Source organism: Cyprinus carpio, chromosome B15, assembly GCF_018340385.1.
Source record: "Cyprinus carpio isolate SPL01 chromosome B15, ASM1834038v1, whole genome shotgun sequence".
Taxonomy (NCBI): Eukaryota; Metazoa; Chordata; class Actinopteri; order Cypriniformes; family Cyprinidae; genus Cyprinus; species Cyprinus carpio.
Window position 1 is genome coordinate 28,868,976 of NC_056611.1, and position 17,832 is coordinate 28,886,807.

The 17,832-nt window shown below is 35.9% G+C and overlaps 2 protein-coding genes across 6 annotated transcripts in view; one reads left to right on the forward strand and one right to left on the reverse strand.

Moving 5' to 3' along the window:
• LOC109092844 (ephexin-1) overlaps nucleotides 1-8,511 on the reverse strand; it is a 26,846-nt gene extending 18,335 nt beyond the window's left edge. The window contains exons 1-2 of one of the 4 annotated variants that reach the window (XM_042740165.1): nucleotides 8,436-8,501; nucleotides 4,100-4,307 (exon numbers count right to left, since the gene is read on the reverse strand). In XM_042740165.1, coding sequence (XP_042596099.1) covers nucleotides 4,100-4,307; nucleotides 8,436-8,498 — 271 coding nt within the window. In that variant the 5' untranslated portion in view covers nucleotides 8,499-8,501. Of the gene's footprint in view, nucleotides 1-2,000; nucleotides 2,020-4,099; nucleotides 4,308-8,323 lie in introns of those variants that run through there. The other 3 variants (XM_042740166.1, XM_042740167.1, XM_042740168.1) reach the window with 3 other exon arrangements.
• On the forward strand, nucleotides 6,055-17,190 carry LOC109093446 (lysophosphatidic acid receptor 6-like). 2 transcript variants are annotated; one of them, XM_042740171.1, is made up of 3 exons: nucleotides 6,055-6,142; nucleotides 8,201-8,398; nucleotides 15,857-17,190. In XM_042740171.1, coding segments are annotated over exons 2-3 (1,005 nt in total). In that variant the 5' UTR covers nucleotides 6,055-6,142; nucleotides 8,201-8,396; the 3' UTR covers nucleotides 16,860-17,190. The 2 variants fall into 2 exon arrangements, with proteins under 2 accessions (XP_042596105.1, XP_042596104.1); XM_042740170.1 differs by lacking the exon at nucleotides 6,055-6,142 and having other exon boundaries at nucleotides 7,912-8,398.
• Nucleotides 17,191-17,832: the final 642 nt, after the last annotated feature.

The window sequence follows — 17,832 nt, forward strand, 5'->3', positions numbered from 1 at the left end:
CATATTTTATGTAATATACACTACCAGTAAAAAGTTGAACACACCTACTCAGTCTTCATTATGACTATTTTCCACACTTTTGAATAATACCAGGTTTCAAAATAAAATTATACAAATGGAATAATGTTAAAACTATCTTTTATTTAACCTTTTTGCAGATTCTGGATATTTACTAAACCTTATGAGGCCCTGAGATAACTTTTAACCTATACTGAAGAAGTGTATTGTGGACTATCTGTATACATTATAACCATTATTAAGGCCAAATGTTTCAAATGCTGTTTTTATATATTCTCAAACATCTTAGATTGACTGGTAGTTTTATTATTATTTTTATTATTTTGCTTTTAATTTTAATTTTTCTGCATGTAGAATATAAAACCCAACTTGTTTTGGTTGTTGTAGACTTTCCACATAAATAAACAACAACAATGTCGGTCTTTTAAATATTAACCTTTTTTTCCAGACTTGTTTCCTGGTTAAGGGTAACAACACCGCATATACTTTGTAAAGTAAGACTGGGGGATTACCGTACAGACTGTGTACATTGCACTTACACTAACTTATGAGGCATTACAAAACAAACAGATTTACATTTAACATTAGCAGTGGAGTAAATCCTTTGACATCCAAAGACACATTCTCACACACACCCTCTGACTCTTCATATTCACACCAAACTGTCAGTGAATAAAAAAAGTGACAAATTCCAGAACAGCACATATTCACACAGTCATAAACACACACACGCAACAGTCACAGACAACTGAAAAATCAAACACCACACCAAAGCTGAGAGCATGACTTATACTAAAAGATGCTGGTCGGTGCACTGTATTCTGGGTAATCAAGTCACGCATGCACTTAAAAATTTAGCAGTGTCTCAAACATGATGAACTTACACAATAATCAGTGTAGCGTACTGCTGGATCTAAAGCGTCATATAAAAATAAACAACAGGCCAATTAACCCAAATTTACAGGCTCAATTAAATGTGTTGCGATAAACGGCCGTATATCGCAAAATAATATTAAAACATGTTAATTTTATTGAGTTGTATTCGCAGGCTGCATGCAACCTGACATCACATTTTGCATAGGCCTACTATCTTCCCTAAATAGTATCCGAGATTAGAAAAAAATTCAACATCAATATAGTAAAAAAAAAAAAATCTCATGAGTACTTTTTTTTGTTCATCAAAAACATTGCACAGTCAGACTCCAATTCATGAAGAAAAAAAAAAAACAAAGTTATCAAAAACATACCCACAGCTAATGTAGTCAGATTTGTGAGTATGAACTCTGATGAACTGGATATTTTTAGAGAATCTAAAACATTGCGCAATCAGGGTCCGATTCAAGAACAAATTAACAATATACCATACAATTAATGTAGTTGGATTTTTTGTAGTTTGGTTTTTTAATGAATCTAAAACATATGGTGCAACTGCAAGTGACTCCTATGAGCCGGATCTTTTAATGAATCGTTTACTTAAGACTCTCCGGATTAACAAATCCTTAAATGAATGAACACTCTTAGAGTGGTTCTTGAATTTGATTCACTTAACAAACAGCATATTACTACCTTTTATTAATGTAAATATGTTATGAGAAGCATTCAGAACTTTTCATATTTAAACTATTCAATGTTTTCCTATGAACAGAACACAAGTTTTCTTCTTTTTATCCACTCTAACACCAATTAACATATTGCAAATCCACCATTTAAAAGGGCTGTTAGTCAAAAATAACGATGCCTACAAAGCAATTTAAGATAATAATAGCATTAGCATTGACATTTTCTTTAAATAGCCTAATTAAAAATCAAGTTTCATTTTCTTTGACAAAAGAAAGTAGGTGTGCTTGATAATAGCTTTAAGCAAATATCCAGAATTTATTTGTTCAGCCATATAAAACGTCTTTCTCTGGAAAAACAGGTGAGGCCCTATAATACAATCATTAACCGTGTCACATAAAATGCAAAAGATGCTGATTGCCTACCTCATGCCAAGGACTTCACACAGCATTGGGTTTAATGTGTTAATGGGTGATGAAGAAACCAGTCTATGGTCTGTACACCAAGGATGTATTTTGGAGGCCAAACTACCAAAATATCATGCTGTGTTGTTTTGCTGGTCAGCTTCAGCAGTTGCTGGTAGATTCCATAAATAGGCCTAAAACATGTGGGCAAAAAACCTCAACTGACAGCCTTTCAAAAGCAGCATATTCTGCTGCAATCATTTTTTGAAAGACAAGTCACAGAGATTTCATCAGTGACACATTATAGAATTGTGAAACTGACTTGAGGTATCTGTTTACTGTCTGATAGAGTAATGTGGTTTCAAAAATGGTCTCAAAAATTGAATACCCAAGAAGCAAAGACAGTCACTTCCAAGTTTGTGTACTTTCAGGGCTTTGTGTGCCAGCAGAGCAACCAGGAACGCTTTCTTCAGTGGTCTCTTGGACTTTACACTGACACCTACTGATGTGGAGGCACCATCACACAAAAGCAAAGGTCCTCAGTTGAAGCAATACCTTATACTCATCAATTATTAATTCCTCAACCGAAAGTGACTGATAATGAGATGGCTACCAAGATAAAGTGAACAATATTCATGTGATCTCAATGGCGGTCACCATAAAGGAGTTTTTATAGACACTGATATGACTCATCCAACACATCATCATGAACACTTGCCCAACATTACTATTAATTTCGCTTAAAAACTATTTTTTTGCCACATATGTAGAGATGTTTACTGTGGTATGAAAGGGATGTAAGTTTCATTGTTTAAGGGTTTAAGTCGGACTGTCAAGACAATAATAGAACAGGCCTTTCTAATGCTTTCAAGGGGAACATCACAGTGTCATCTTTGATCCTGACATCTACAGAGCTTCAACTCAACAACAGAACCACAACTAAGGATATCGTGTTATTTGATCATTCAAATTCTCCACAATGGTTGATTTGGTCTCAGTAATGCATCTATAAAGATGCTTGTGCTCATAAAAACATGCGCACATGTTATTTTTTTAGAACAATTATACACAGACAGTGAACAATTAAACCAGTTTCTCGAGTTTCGACTGCTTTGCAATTTACCGCGGGGCAGAATCATGTGCTTTCATTCGCTCCCTCAGAAAATCTCTGTGACTATTGGTTTGCCAAGTCGTAATTGTGTACAAGCCATTTAAATACATTAAATGTTTTTTGGCTCTGATTGGGACCAGGACTTGTTTGACAGTCAGATCTATCACTGCTGTCACTCATCAGTGGCATCAACATCAAAATAATCCATTTAATGTGTCAAACTCAGCAAACATGCCTTAACTTCGTAAAGAAGTAGTACTTTACTTTTGAACCTATTGTAAACTGCTTTGATTTTAGTTGTGGATTCACCTTCACTCTTAAAAATAAAGGGGGTTTTCATAGAAGAACCATCTTTGGTTCCCCAAAGAACCCTTCTGTGATGGTTCTTAAAAGAAGTTAGTGTGAAGAACATTTGAATAATCTAAAGAACCTTTAATGGAAAGGTCAATGCATGTTCTTCATTTACATTTATGCATTTAGCAGACGCTTTTATCCAAAGCAGCTATCAGTGCATTCAGGCTATACATTTTTACCAGTATGTGGTAATCATTTAACATTTATAGATGCCAATAAAGAGTGTAACACAGTAAAGGTCACACAAGTAAAACAAAGAGGGTTCTTTTTCAGTTAAGCTAGTCTATACAAACCATGGAAAACTGTTTTACAACATACAGGGAACAATAGTGCATTCTATTTAGACCCCACCACATTTGCTAGGCAACGCTAATACAACAAACATATCAGTTTCAGAAGCATACATTGTGTCTCATAAAGAGTTGTGCTCAAAGCTTCACTGAATTTCAAAACGACAGATCTTACTCATTTAACAATAAATAAATAAATATGATATTATTTATATACTGTTATATTATAGTATTTTTTATTTTTCAATAGCTTTTATTATATATTTTTGTTTTCAATTAAATTTTTAAGTAATTAGTGATTACTTATGTAATTTTATGTATTCTAGAGTTTAAATAGTAATATAAAAAAATAATAGAATTCTCACTTTCTTGTTGTTCTGAAGACGAAGACAACTTTTTCTTTCTCATTGAACGGTAAAACCGTGAATTCCTGCGTATTGGAGCTCTCGTGGACAACGTCTCGTCGTCGTCATCGTCATCATCCTCGCTGGGCAGATGGGGCACAGGTTTGGTCTGGACCACTTGAGGTTTATGTCCCCACTTCATTCGGAACAGGGCTGTCATCACCATCAGCTGTCAGTAACGAGATCCAGCCGTTCATGGAATAATCCCCATCGGAAAAGCACAGCAGGAATTCCCATCCAGACTGAATCCAAAAGCTCAGGCTCCCAAACACACAATCCCACCACAGTCACAGAGAAGCTATGCGCCCTTTCTAGATAATCAACTCTCTCATTCTTCTTTCGCCTCTTTCTTTTTCCTCTGCCTGAGGGGCAGGCGTGTTGTTACTGACTAGTTCAGAAGTCTAAAGTCTGTCTTTCTCTCTCTGAATCCGCTCCTGTCTAGCAATCCTGTCCTTTGGCCCTCCGTGTCAAAGTTCTCCCCCTCCTCCCTCTCATTCATTCTCGCCAGCCCAGCCTCCCTGTCTCTCCCGCCCTCTTGTCCTCCTCTGTTTCGCTTGCCTTACCCTGTTCTCCCTTGAGTGCATAACTTCCAGTCCCACGTGTGCATCAAACAGGTAGAGTCAGTCAGTCATCTAAAATAGCAGATCTTGTATTTTTAGTTGTCACTTTGCTAATATGACGTTGACACCTCACCCATGATGTCTCATCAAACATCACTGTGACTTCTCCCACACTTTGAAAGCAGCTCTTTACAAAGAGTGCTCTGTCAAAAAAGATTTTTGAGATTCTGAGTTGAAAATACAACAATATTACTGGAGTATGTTTTTCACAAAAATGCTATTTTAATATTTTCTACTTCAGAAATTCATGTTGAATTACTTGCAGTTTCTTTGTTTGTGAAATTTGGTCTTCATGTTTGTCTTTTGTCTTAATTTTCACAAAAAAAAAAAAAAACAAAGTTAAACATTAAATAAGATCAAAACAATTTTGAAGGTTTAGACTTTTTTTAAGAATATTTAATTTTTTAATTAAACAAATTTTTGTTTTCATTATTATGCATAAATCTAACAAATCTTTAGGTTTATGCTTAAAACAGAAGTAAAACACTTTGACAGAAAAGTGAATGGAAATTTTTTTACACAATTTTAACAACTAAAGAATGCTGAGGTGTTTTTACAGAAAATCCTAAAATATTTTAGTCTGAATTAACCTGTGTTATTAAAGCAATATTTATATACTATTTTAGTATTAATAAATTTTGTTAATAATAGTTATAAAAAACAATTCTGTTTTTTTATTATCAGTTTTAGGCAGTTATCGGCAGTAATACTTATTTTTTATATTACATTTTAAATATTTCTAAGATTAAATTTATTTTTACTCCATTTTAGTTAAAATTGTAGTTAAAGGCAACATTTCTAATTTTCATTTCAGTTTATTTTCATCTAATATTTATTTCATTTCAGCTTTATTTCAATTAATTGAAGTGATTTTTAATAGTTTTACTTTCAGTCAAAAAAAACCTCAACACATTCTTTGTAAAACCCTGTTCTTTACAGTCAGCTGACTACTCAGGGTTAAAAAGTTCTCTCTCTCCTGCTTGGCCAAAAGCTCTCTGTCTAATCCCATTGTGCTCCTGCTGATTAACACACACTGACAAGCACACAAAAGCACAGACAAACACACACAGATCAGAATGTGCATGCAACCACAAACATTTACCGGAAAATAATCCTAAAATTTCCACTGAAGCACAAACTTCAAGCACACGCACATGAAATAACATGCATCAAGCACAGACGTAAATAAGGCACACCTGAGTTAGGCAATTTCTGTCACAAAAAAGAGAGAAACGCCTCTTACCATTACCTAGTCAAGACAAAGATCAGTATTACATTACAAGGAGAAAGAGCATGCATACCTGAGAGAGAAATAAGGATTATGGGACATCTCTGTGTGTGAGTCTAATCCAACCATACTTTGGGGCCAAAATTGCTGGATAATGTAAGTTAAGTAAATCTGACAAAACCAAATTTACAGTCTTCTTTTACCATTATGATTTGGATTTAAGTTTGCATGCTGCCATATATTTTAGATCTGGTATGTCCCCACATAGATAGCTAGGTGAATGTGTGTGTGTCGGAGTATTCAGAGGTAGTGGGTGTATAAACAAAGCCTGCTGTCAGTATTGAGTTTTGGGATGGAATATGGATTGACTGAATCCTCGGATTCCTGAGATTATGTAATGCCAGTGGAAAGAGCCCTGCGTCATGTGACGGGCACACTTCACTCTTATAAACTTCCCCTGTGAAGAAAGGTGTGCCGCAGTTCTACAGGCTACACGAGAAACTGCCCAGCCTTGTCTACATGATCATCCGCAGTGAGATCAAAGTCCCTGTGATAGCAGTTTTACCTTTATAATGCTTATTCATTAACTGCGTGAACAAATATTGTTTGTGCTGTTGCTTCATATTAGCCTATAAAAACTGCTAATATTTTTATGTTTTAAGCATATGCAAATAAATAATCATTTTAATTATTGTTGTCAAAAATAAACAAATAAAGTGGAATCAGAGGGAACAATGACATTTCAAACCAGCTGAAGAGCAGTTTAGAAAGGCTATGAGAATGGCTAAAACCAACACAGGCTGTTTTCTTTAGCATTTTGGTGGTTTTATGAGTCATTAACAGCGGAACTTGAGGTTTGTCATCATCTAGTGGTGAGGTTTGCTTCTTTCTTTTGCAGGAGGACCCTACTGTAAGTGACTACTGTACATGTGTCCACTGCAAAAAAAAAAAAAAAAAAAAAAAATCTTCATTAGATTTTTTTTGTCTTGTTTCCAGCCAAAATATCTAAAAATTCTTAAATCAAGAAGGATTTTCAAAACAAGTAAAAATTATTGTCTTGTTTTCAGAAAAAAAAAAGTGTCAAAATTAAGTGACTTTTTGCTTTGAACAAGCAATTTAATCTGCCAAGGGGGTAAACCAAATAATCTCATTTAAAAACAAAACAAGATTATTTTGCAAAAACTCACTTAATTTTGACTTGTTTTTTCTGAAAACAAGACATTAATTTTTACTTGTCTAAAAAAATACTTATTTAAGAATTTTAAGATATTTTGTCTGGAAACAAGACAAAAAAATTACTAAGAAAAACGTTTTTTTTTTTGTTTTTTTTTTTGTTGCTACTGTGAGAATAAGATGAATGTTGCTGAAAAAAAGAAGTCAAAATTATCATTTGGCTTTTAAAGGTGCGATTTCACACACACTTCAGCCCAGCTAACATGCAATAATGTTAAGTTATGAAAATGTTATTTCTGAATGTTCTATGAACATCCAAATTGTCCAAAATGTTGGAACACTTTTTTTTTTCTTGGTTGTACCATACGAACGTTAAGAAAACATGCAGACGTCATGGGAATGTTATTTTGTATGCTCTGGACGTTGTGAAGCAAGTGGGCTAGATGCACGTCCAAATAAACATCGGCCTACCATTAATATTAATAGTAGTTAACATCAGTAAAGACTCTAAACAAACGTTCTATTATCATTACTGGAAGAACGGTTGTTCATGACATTCACAACACTCGCCAAAGTTCTAAGAACGTTACTCAGGGATCTTTAACACACCGGAGATCTTGGGGGTCATACACGTCACAAGCCATCTGAACCACGCTAGAGGGTTTTTTAACTAAAACTAACTTTACCGCGCTAACCAAGCTACGTGTAGAAATTTTACACACTGATAGCAACTTTGTTTGTGTGCGCCACCGTACTTGAGTGGTTTATTTGTCATATTTGTGTTGGTCAACGGTTTTACGTTAACTGTTAAGAGTTTCATAATAGTTTGACTGTTTACATTTAGCTAAACGCCTGTCTAATAGAAGGTTGAGGTTCTTAAACTTATACAGTGTGAAAGCACGCCTCTATGTGTGAAAAGTTAACTAGGTTACTTGGCTTCTAATTTGACTACACCTCGCGCACTGCAGAGGCTGAGACGCGCTAGCAGCTATAGTTTCTCTTTTTGTCGGATAAACCTCACCAGTTTCTGTCTGACTGCAGAGTTCAGCTTGTCTGCAACGGAAACATAAGAAACAGAACACACTCGACCAAACAACAGACACAGCACGCAATGCCTCAGCAACTTTTTTCACAACTCATCTCCTGTGAGAACCTACAACTTGCCTTAAAGTGTGGATAGCGGCAGACGACAGCAAATCATAATTTACTGGCTCGTGGGAATGAACTCCAACATACCATGTGAGTATCCGCGTGTCTGTTCATTATAACAATTTACCTGGTAACCAGTTTCCGCCAAAAGGCAGCGATATCCATGTGATCGTGATAATGTCAAGACCATACATTCAAGATCCGTATCTTTTGGACATATACCTTTAGTTTTATTTATTGAATCTCTAGATATAACGTTGTTGTCATCGTAACAGATGGTCATAATTCTTGATTTAGGCTACTAAATTCATTCAAAGTGGTAAATTGATAAAAAAATAAATAAATAAATAAATAATTAGGCAGCAATTAAAACGTTCAAGTTTAAGTTTTGTTACTATAGAACAAATGAAGAAAGGAAGACAATAACAAAAATAAAACCCCCAGGGACACCACATTTCCATTTGCCACTTTAACATTGATATCATCAGAGAATTTCCAGTGATTGCCGTTTGATCTCAAGTCACCATACAGTCTTAACCTACATTTGACCTCCTGTTTGGATGGAAAATCATTCATCTTGAATCTCATCTAGAAGAAGTAGGCCTATTTATCTGTTTGAGCCACAAGAATTTTAAAAATAATATGTATCCTGACCATGTTTCTCAAATACTTTCAGAAATGTAATATTTTAATAAAGATACACGGATGTGGTTGGTTCCAGTAAATGTTATTTGCATGTAGATTTCCATATATTGTTTGTTTAAGATGACACATAGGATATAGGAGCCTCATCTCTACAGCTCGGGGCTGGTACTCCGAGCACCTGTTCACAAAAAGAATGATATCGATAACTGTTAGCTTCTACACCAAGGCACGATAAAGCTCAGTTATTATATAAGCACTGGGAGCTTATGTCATCTGCCACTTTAAATGTTTTTTGATTTTTTTTTTTTTTTTTAAGTTGGGTGGATTCTGATTGGCTGTCAGTGTTTTTATCGTTCAACAGCTGAAAAAGCTAATTGTAGTTAAAGTTATTCCAATGATATTATTTATTTTTATTGTTAGGGAGTGAAGGTGAGGTGGAGATGGTTTTGGTTTTAGTTTTATGGTTATGGAACCTTTATTTAAAACCATATTGGCACATAGAGTAAGACACAAGCAATATCATCTTGATACATTTGTTAAAAAAGCAAGCAGCAAATTTCGTCAGGCAGGATGTGTTTTCACCATGAAGCTAGAAAAACCTCAGACCTTTCCCCTATATTGAGAAAATACTGTGTGGGTAGCGCGTTCTGAGAGGTTGATAAGGATAGTTCTGGCAAACCTGAGTAAACTAGAACCATGAGGTCACTAATGTACATAATAATGTATTGTTCTTATTACCCAAAAAAACTGGTTTCTGTCTCGATTTCGTTTACATATCCAAATATTAAAGACAGACACTTGTGTTTCAACTTTTAATGAAGTCAAACCCATCACTCCAAAAAACACTGGGTTAAAAACAACCCAATTTGGGTTGTTATTAACCCAAGGGCTGGGTAAATATAGCACAGAACCCATCTTGGGTTAATTTTACCCAGCAAATTAAGTTGTTTATTTAACCCAGCATAAGGGGTTGATTTAACCCAGATAAAGTTTATTAATTTTTACTATATTACTAGCTTATTTTTTACAGATTAACTTAAATCCTCTAAACTTTTCTAAAACAATCCACACAACCACTGGTTTGCATGTTAACTTCCTTTATTTTCCTTTAATTATCATTTACAGCATTGTTTATATCGTTTTTAATAGGCTATACATATTGCCCATATTTAAACTCATTTAACAAACAATAAAACTAAAAATTAAACGTTAAACAGAAGTAACGTACATGTTATTAACCAGTCTCTGTTATTCTGTTTCCACCGTAACTGCGCTGCGCCGCGCTGGTTCTCGTGCCCGAGCTGGAGTCGTGTTCGGGGGGGAAATGCTCACGCCTGAGACCGCCGCCCTGCGTTTCACTCATAGCCAAAATATACTGCGATTGTATATAGATAATGCTAACTGTAATGAGTACAATATGGGTCTATATTTAATTCATAAAGTCTAGTCTGCTCTACAAGCATAGATCTTACAACATGCTATATAGCATACCATATTAGCTCATATTTAGACAGAATGGGCTGATTTTGGATTCATTTTTAGTGTGTGTTTGTATTAATGTAAATATGATCTGTAGGTCTCTGAGAGATTACATTGAATATTTCATTTTAGGAATTCATGTCAAACTTTTATTATAAATATCACCAGCCAGTTACAGCAACTTCGTACATTCTCACCTGTTACAAATGTATAGATACTGTTTGCGCCAAGTGTAAATAACATTAAAGAAATAACTTCCTTTTTTACACTTTTAAACAATAGAGGTACTCTACCATGTTGCAAATGAGTGTCCCACATGTTTTGTTTTAGTACAAGGCCTGCTAGTCTTCCTCTGAAAAAAGATGAAAATTCCACCCTCAGATTACTCACCTGTTCCAAACCTGTAAGACATTTTTCCTGGAACACAAAGGAAGATGTTAGGCAGAATGTTTGTTTGTGCTTCTTTGCATTACAGTGGTTATTATTTGGAGGATTTAAAAGTAGAAATGTGAAGCTTATTTTGTATTTTATTAATTTATAAAGTCATTATTTAGGCATGTTAATAACTTAAGTTATTTGTGGATTAGTGCGTTCTGGAGACGTGAACCATTTCAAACGATTCAGGTGAACTGGTTTGACCGGTTTACTAAGAAGATCCGGTTAAATTGAAAGATTTGTTCGCAATCCGGACATCACTAGACGAGACAATTAACATTATATGACATTATGTGTGATGGCATAATTGGAAATAAAGTGGGGACATAATTACTGATTATAATGACTTATACTGTCTTTTTAAGTGTTGCGTATTGCGCTGAGTAAACATAAAACCACATCTGCATTTGTGATCGGAGAAACAACAAACAACAAGCCTACTCTACTGCTCAAAACTTGCGTTTGAATCATCAGTGACAAATTATTTAAATATAAAAAAACGTAACGATCCCTACAGGCTGTGAGTCAGAAGCGCCAGACTGTCCTTGCAAAGTTTGAACTGCCCAACTTTATAGAAACAGCTGTTGTGCCACAGATGCATTGCAGGCTACTGGTGCAGGAAACAGTCCTCACACAGTCGAAACACACAGTGACTCCACAACATGGCAGCGGCGGCAACAGAGAGCATAAACGTTATGCCTTCTTTCTTTGCGGGAACATCTGGGTGGTGTTATGCAAATCTTCCCACATAGTGACGTAGACATGTGGGGGCGTGGTAGAATGAGCCATTTTAGGAGGGTGTGGTTGACTCTTAACTTTTATAAAGAATATCTCTTTGGATTTGAGACTTTAGTCTTTGCAACTTTACAGATTTTCTTTATGCACCAAGAGCTTGTAACACTCCAAAGAGAAAGGAAAAATTTAAATCGCATCCTATGACACCTTTAACAAATAATATCTATCGCCCCCTCACCTAACCAAAATGCCAACTATGAGTGTCTATGAACCCTTCCCCCGAAATGCAACAAACACCTCAAAAGGAACAGAACAGACCACTGGTTCCATGACAACCAAAGACGAACCATCTCATAACACTAGTTTTATTGCTCAAAGGAATGCGGGCAGAGCAGCTCTTACTCAAGTCTCTCTAAAACAGACACATAATGCCCATAAAAATGGACTCTTGTCTAATTAATTTATAATTATGAACACAAATATCCTTCAGGTCACTGTGTATTGTATACTATTTTATGCATGCTAATGATAGGACCACTCATTCATGTAACCTTACTTATACCATGTTTGGTCTTTATGAATTCATCTTTGGATGATCTAATTGAGAGTGTATATTATATGTTTATACCAGTGCAACATATTAGTAGTGTTCTAAGAATCTTTAGTAGTTTTTGCATCAACACCCTATCAAATTACATATGCAAAATACCATGCTCTAAAACAAAGAGTCTTAAACTTTCCTTCCAAAAGTGAAAGTAAGAATGTTTATTTGTTTTTGCATCAACACCCTATCTCACATCAGTGACCCGCCTTAGTCAGTCAGTCTGCGGTTCTGTTAGATTCTGAGAAGAGGAGGATGTGAGCTAGAATGCTTCTGCAACCCTTAAGTCTGCACTAGGCTTCGGCCTTGTCTTTACATTCACCAACGATCCTTGGATCTCAGCTAACATCTCTCTTAGCTCTTCATCATCTCCATCTGGGAGAAAACTCTCCCGACCACCACAGATTCAGAATAACATCTTTTTGGAGTTCATCACTCTTTAAACCTGGAAGAAGGTGATCGTGATCCCTACACCACGAACCTCCAAACCATCAAGACTTTCATCCGAGACTGCATCCAGACACTTGTTTCATGCCAAGGCAATGCAAGTATCGTACATTTAACTAAACGAAACAGAGGTTTAGTATAAGCTGTAGATCTGTTCTAATGATGGTTTTACTCAGGTGGTTAACTGACTCTTTTCATAGCTTCATTCTCTGGTTTTCCTGATGGTTTCATCCAACAAGTCTTATTTGCCCTTTGTGTTTGTTAGACTAGTTTGTGTTAGTGTTTAGTTAATAAAACTCTTGTGCACAAATTACATGAGTTTCTGATTCTGCCTTGCAAATTAATTGTCCCTTTACGATTTTGATCCTTGCTACATGCTCTAATGCATTATTAGGCTACTGTAAGAAGGTTGTTTTTTGTGGCCACAAAAATATAATTTCTTAGAGTTTATATGAAATTACGCTAAATGTTCGCTGGACGAACAGATTAGTTGATGGCAATTTAATTCTGCTGCAGTTAAAACTGGCAACTCATATAAATAATTGTACTTAATCATAATTAATTGTAGTTATTTATATACATTTCCCTTTTGAGCTAATTTACTAAACAGCCTTGAGGACATATTTTAACATCCAAAATCTTTATATTCTGAATAAAATCATTTATTTTATGCAAAGCAAAATAATTTTCTGATTTTGCAATAATTGACACAAAACATGAAATGCATTCATTGTGTCATGGCGATATCATAAGGTCAGTATGAGCTGAATGTGATGTGTGATTGGAGCACTACCAATCACACATCACACAAAATGTTGCAAATTTTGTACTGTGAAATTGAAATATATTTGTCAAATAAAACAATGTTTTAAAACTAATCCCAAATTAAATAAATGAATAAATGCATAATACAAATAAAAGAATAATTTAATAGGCTATAAAAAATAAACAAAGACTTTTTCTTTTTTTTTTAATTATCAGCATGTCCACAGAAAAGGCACCTTGTACAGAAAATGCTTTTGAAACAAAAACAAAATAGTCTTTTTTTTTATGAAAGCAGATGGGCTGATTGAGAATGTAGATTTACTTTTTGACAGTAGGTGGCGCTTATGGAACAGCAGTTTAGCTTACTTGTCGAGAAGAAACTCAGTGCAAGTTTGCTGTATTGACCGAAACCAAACATTCTATCAAATTCTTCCATCTTGTAAAAACACTGCCAATGTTTACCCTTTTTTTACCCCGGTCCTAGTGTATGTCTAGGTTTGTGTATCAGACAGTAAACTGTGACATAAGAACACATGAACACATGTTGAAATGAGTGCCGCACATGCCTGTGTTAAGGAGATGAATGAAAAAGAAATATTAAGTTGAATTAAAAACAAAAATCTGCATTCAAATGCAAAAATGGTGCATTCGAATTTTAGGTGTGCGCCAGGTCAGTGGTGCACAAAATGCAGTGATGATGATGATGTAATGCTGTTGTTGCGTTTTAATGTCGTTGAACCCATGAGATACACCGTTGCTCAGTTTTTCATTCAAAATATTAGAGGAGAAGATCTTGATTAGGTTTAATACCGAAACAAACCATTCACACACAATGCATATGCAACACATTTTCAAGACAGACAAATATGACTGTTGAACTCATGTCAAAGTTAAAAGAGGTTTAACTTTTAGAAAACATGTTTAGAGAATTTGTGGGGGGTTTATTTCATTCAATTCTCATGTTTTTAAATGCGATCTGTGATCGGCGCACCGGCTCTTTGTATTAAGCATTGCATAATTACATGACGCTGTTTTGTTCATATTAGTCTATGCAATTTATGAAACTGTATTTGATTTATATATGTTCATTTAGACCATGTGTGTCAAACTCAAATCTTGGAGGGCCAGAGCCCTGTAGAGTTTAGTTCCAACCCTGCTCCAACACACAAACCATGTAGTTTTCAAATAAGCCTGAAGGACTTGATTAGTTGGATCAGGTGTGTTTTATTAGAGATGAATCTAAACTCTGCAGGGCTCGGGCCCTCCAGTTTCACACCCCTGATTTAGACTTTATGCACTTTTTAAATGCAGTCATCATTGCATTGAATAACAATTTAATGCGTTGCATTATTTTGCTTATTGCGCCCTCTTCTGGCCTCAGGAGTCAAGCCAAAATTTTACTTAAAGGGATACTACATCCCAAAATGAAAATTTGGTCATTATTCACTTACCTCGATGTCGTTCCAAACCCGTAAAAGCTTCGTTCGTCTTCGGAACACAATTTAAGATTTTTTGGATGAAAACAGGGAGGCTTGAGACTGTCCCATACACTGCCAAATAAATAAGTTTCAAGGTCCAGGAAAGTATGAAAAGCATCGTCAGAATACTCCATCTGCCATCAGTGATTTAACTGAAACGTTATGAAGCGACGAGAATACTTTTTGTACACAAACAAAACAAAAAGAACTTTATTCAGCAATTCCTCTCCTCTGTGTCTCTCCAAATCAACGTAGCACCATTTTGACAAATCTCAGCAGTACGCAGGCGGCTTATGCTCTTCTGTATCAGCCGCGCCACAAGGATACATTTTTAACATGTATTTACACTTTGGTTTGAAAGCAAACAACACATCGGCGCAGCGTGGCTGACACAGAAGAGCATACGCCATCTGCGTACTGCTCAGATTCGCAAAAATGGGGCTACGCTGATTTGGAGAGACACAGAGGAGAGGAATTGTTCAATAACGTCATTATTTTTGTTTTATTCGTGTACAAAAAGTATTGTCGTCACTTAATAATGTTAAGGTTGAGTCACTGATGGCAGATTTATCTGTTGATTTATCCACGTTTTAATATGCCTCTGACCATAGAGCTTTTTAGATGGATGCTGAGGCTTTTTAGGTCGGGGTAGAATCTGTGATCTCTGACCCACTTGATTTGGTCACGTCCATGGCTGCAGTACGCTGTGTTTTCCACTAACTGGCAACCCGGGGTGTTGAAATAGTACTTGTGGCAGTGGGTGAAACCAAAACAACTGCAGACATTCCGACACGGAACACACATTTAGAAGTAGAATAACTGGCTGTAGCATTGTTTTCTGTAGAAACACAAAGCATGTTTCCTTAATATCTGCAAACAAATTATGGAATTTTTATGCTTGAGAACAGTCCAAAAGTTCCATACAGCACTTTTAACTAAGTCACCTTTTCTTTCTCTCCCCAGGTCAGACATCTGTGATTGGGTGTGTTGGGTCCAGATGTGTGTATATGTGCCCATTCTGGTTCTCGGTTTCCCTCTGATCCTGGCTGCTCTGTGGAAGTTGCTCTTCTGCGTTCGACGGTGGAGCGAATCCACGGTTTACCTCAGCAACCTGATCATCAACGACAGCCTGCTGATGCTGTCCCTGCCCTTTAAAATACATGCCTACAAGAAGCACTGGAAACTAGGCCAGACTTTCTGCTCCCTGCTGGAGAGCCTGCTCTATGTCAACATCTACGGCAGCATCATGCTGAGTGTGTGCATCGCGGTCGACCGATACATCGCTCTACAGTTTCCATTCGCTGCACGCCGTTTGCGATCTCCACGCAAGGCAATGCTCGTGTGCCTAATTTTGTGGATGGTGGTCTTTGGATGCAGCTTCCCCATCTACAGACTTCACGATAATACAGCAAACAAAACATTGTATTGCTTTGAGCAATTCTCCAACTCAACTTGGACGAAAAGTTGGATTCTGGCATCTATGGAAACAGTGTTTTGCAGCAGTGCCGTGGTGATGGTGTTCTGTTCCATGCGCGTGGTGCAAATCCTGCACAAACTGAGGGAACGCTACCCTGGAGATTCTAAACTGTGCAACAACAAGAGCATGAAGATCGTTCTCAGCAACCTGGCCGTCTTCCTTACATGCTTCATTCCTTACCATATAGCAGCACCCATATACTTCCATGCCAAGACAGGCAATTGGCAGCAAAGCACCATCGATCATCTACGCTACTTTGTTCATATCAGCATATGCATTAGCAATGTGAACATCTTGGCAGATGGCGCATGTTACTATTTCATCCTTAAAGAGAACCTGGAGTCTGCGCAGCGAGAGAGGAGAATGGCTATACGCGTCAGAGAGACACGCATACGTGGATCAAAGATTTTAACATTTGGAGAAATACATAATAGTACGCCCAAAGCCACTGACAATACGGAAATATGTGTGGATACTGGTTTTACGTAAAGATCTACACCAAAACTCATGGAGAGCAAATGCAAGGATGATTAATCCTAGGAACACAGCAAAGGAAGACGGAAGACAGTAAGACATGCTCGTATAGTTGAGTATGCAGGTGGATGGGAAGTATATACACACAGGATGTGTGTTTACTTGTGATGTAGATGAATTTTTGGGTACTAAACAAACTCGATTTCTCAACGGCAATTTGCTTCTGGAACATTCTTGTAACAAAATTGAGCGGTGAAATCACATAATACAAAGGTAATGGTTTAAAGTTTATATGAGCCATGATGGTATTAATATTTTGCCATTTTGGAGTCAATTTTATGTTAACTTGGGGGGGTGTCCAGGTTAGATCCCCACCACCCCCCCAAAAAAAAAAAAAAAAACTAAACAAAAGAAGAAAGAATTACATTTTTTATATGGAATTGCACTATATAAGCCTTACTTTTTTTTCTTTTCTTTTTTTTTTTTGCATTGTGACATTATTGACAGTTTAGCAAATTTTACCACCTTTATTATTCTTTACCATCTTAATCTTAAATTATGATTCTCATCACTGTCATGCATGTCATTTTATTCATCTGTATTACTGTACAAATTCAGTTTGCTAATTAAAATCAATTAATTTTTAATGAAGGCAGTAAAACAAAGAATATATAAATAAGCTATTACTGTATCATTAAAATTACTAGAAAATATAGAATAGAATATCTAATTATTCTAACAGAATAATAAAAGAATATGTTATTTTTACTGATTTTATACTGCCTTTAAAAAAAAATATTTCTACAGTAATACAGATGAATATAAATTGTATTACAGTGATAATAATCATCATTTAAGGATTATTTTAAAAATGGATGCATTACAGTAGTGGGAATTGGGTGTTAAATGAGTTTAATTGTCCTGAAAAAAATGTCACACGTAAAAAGTAAAAAATGGGTGATTTTAGGTAACATTTTATTTGTGCTAA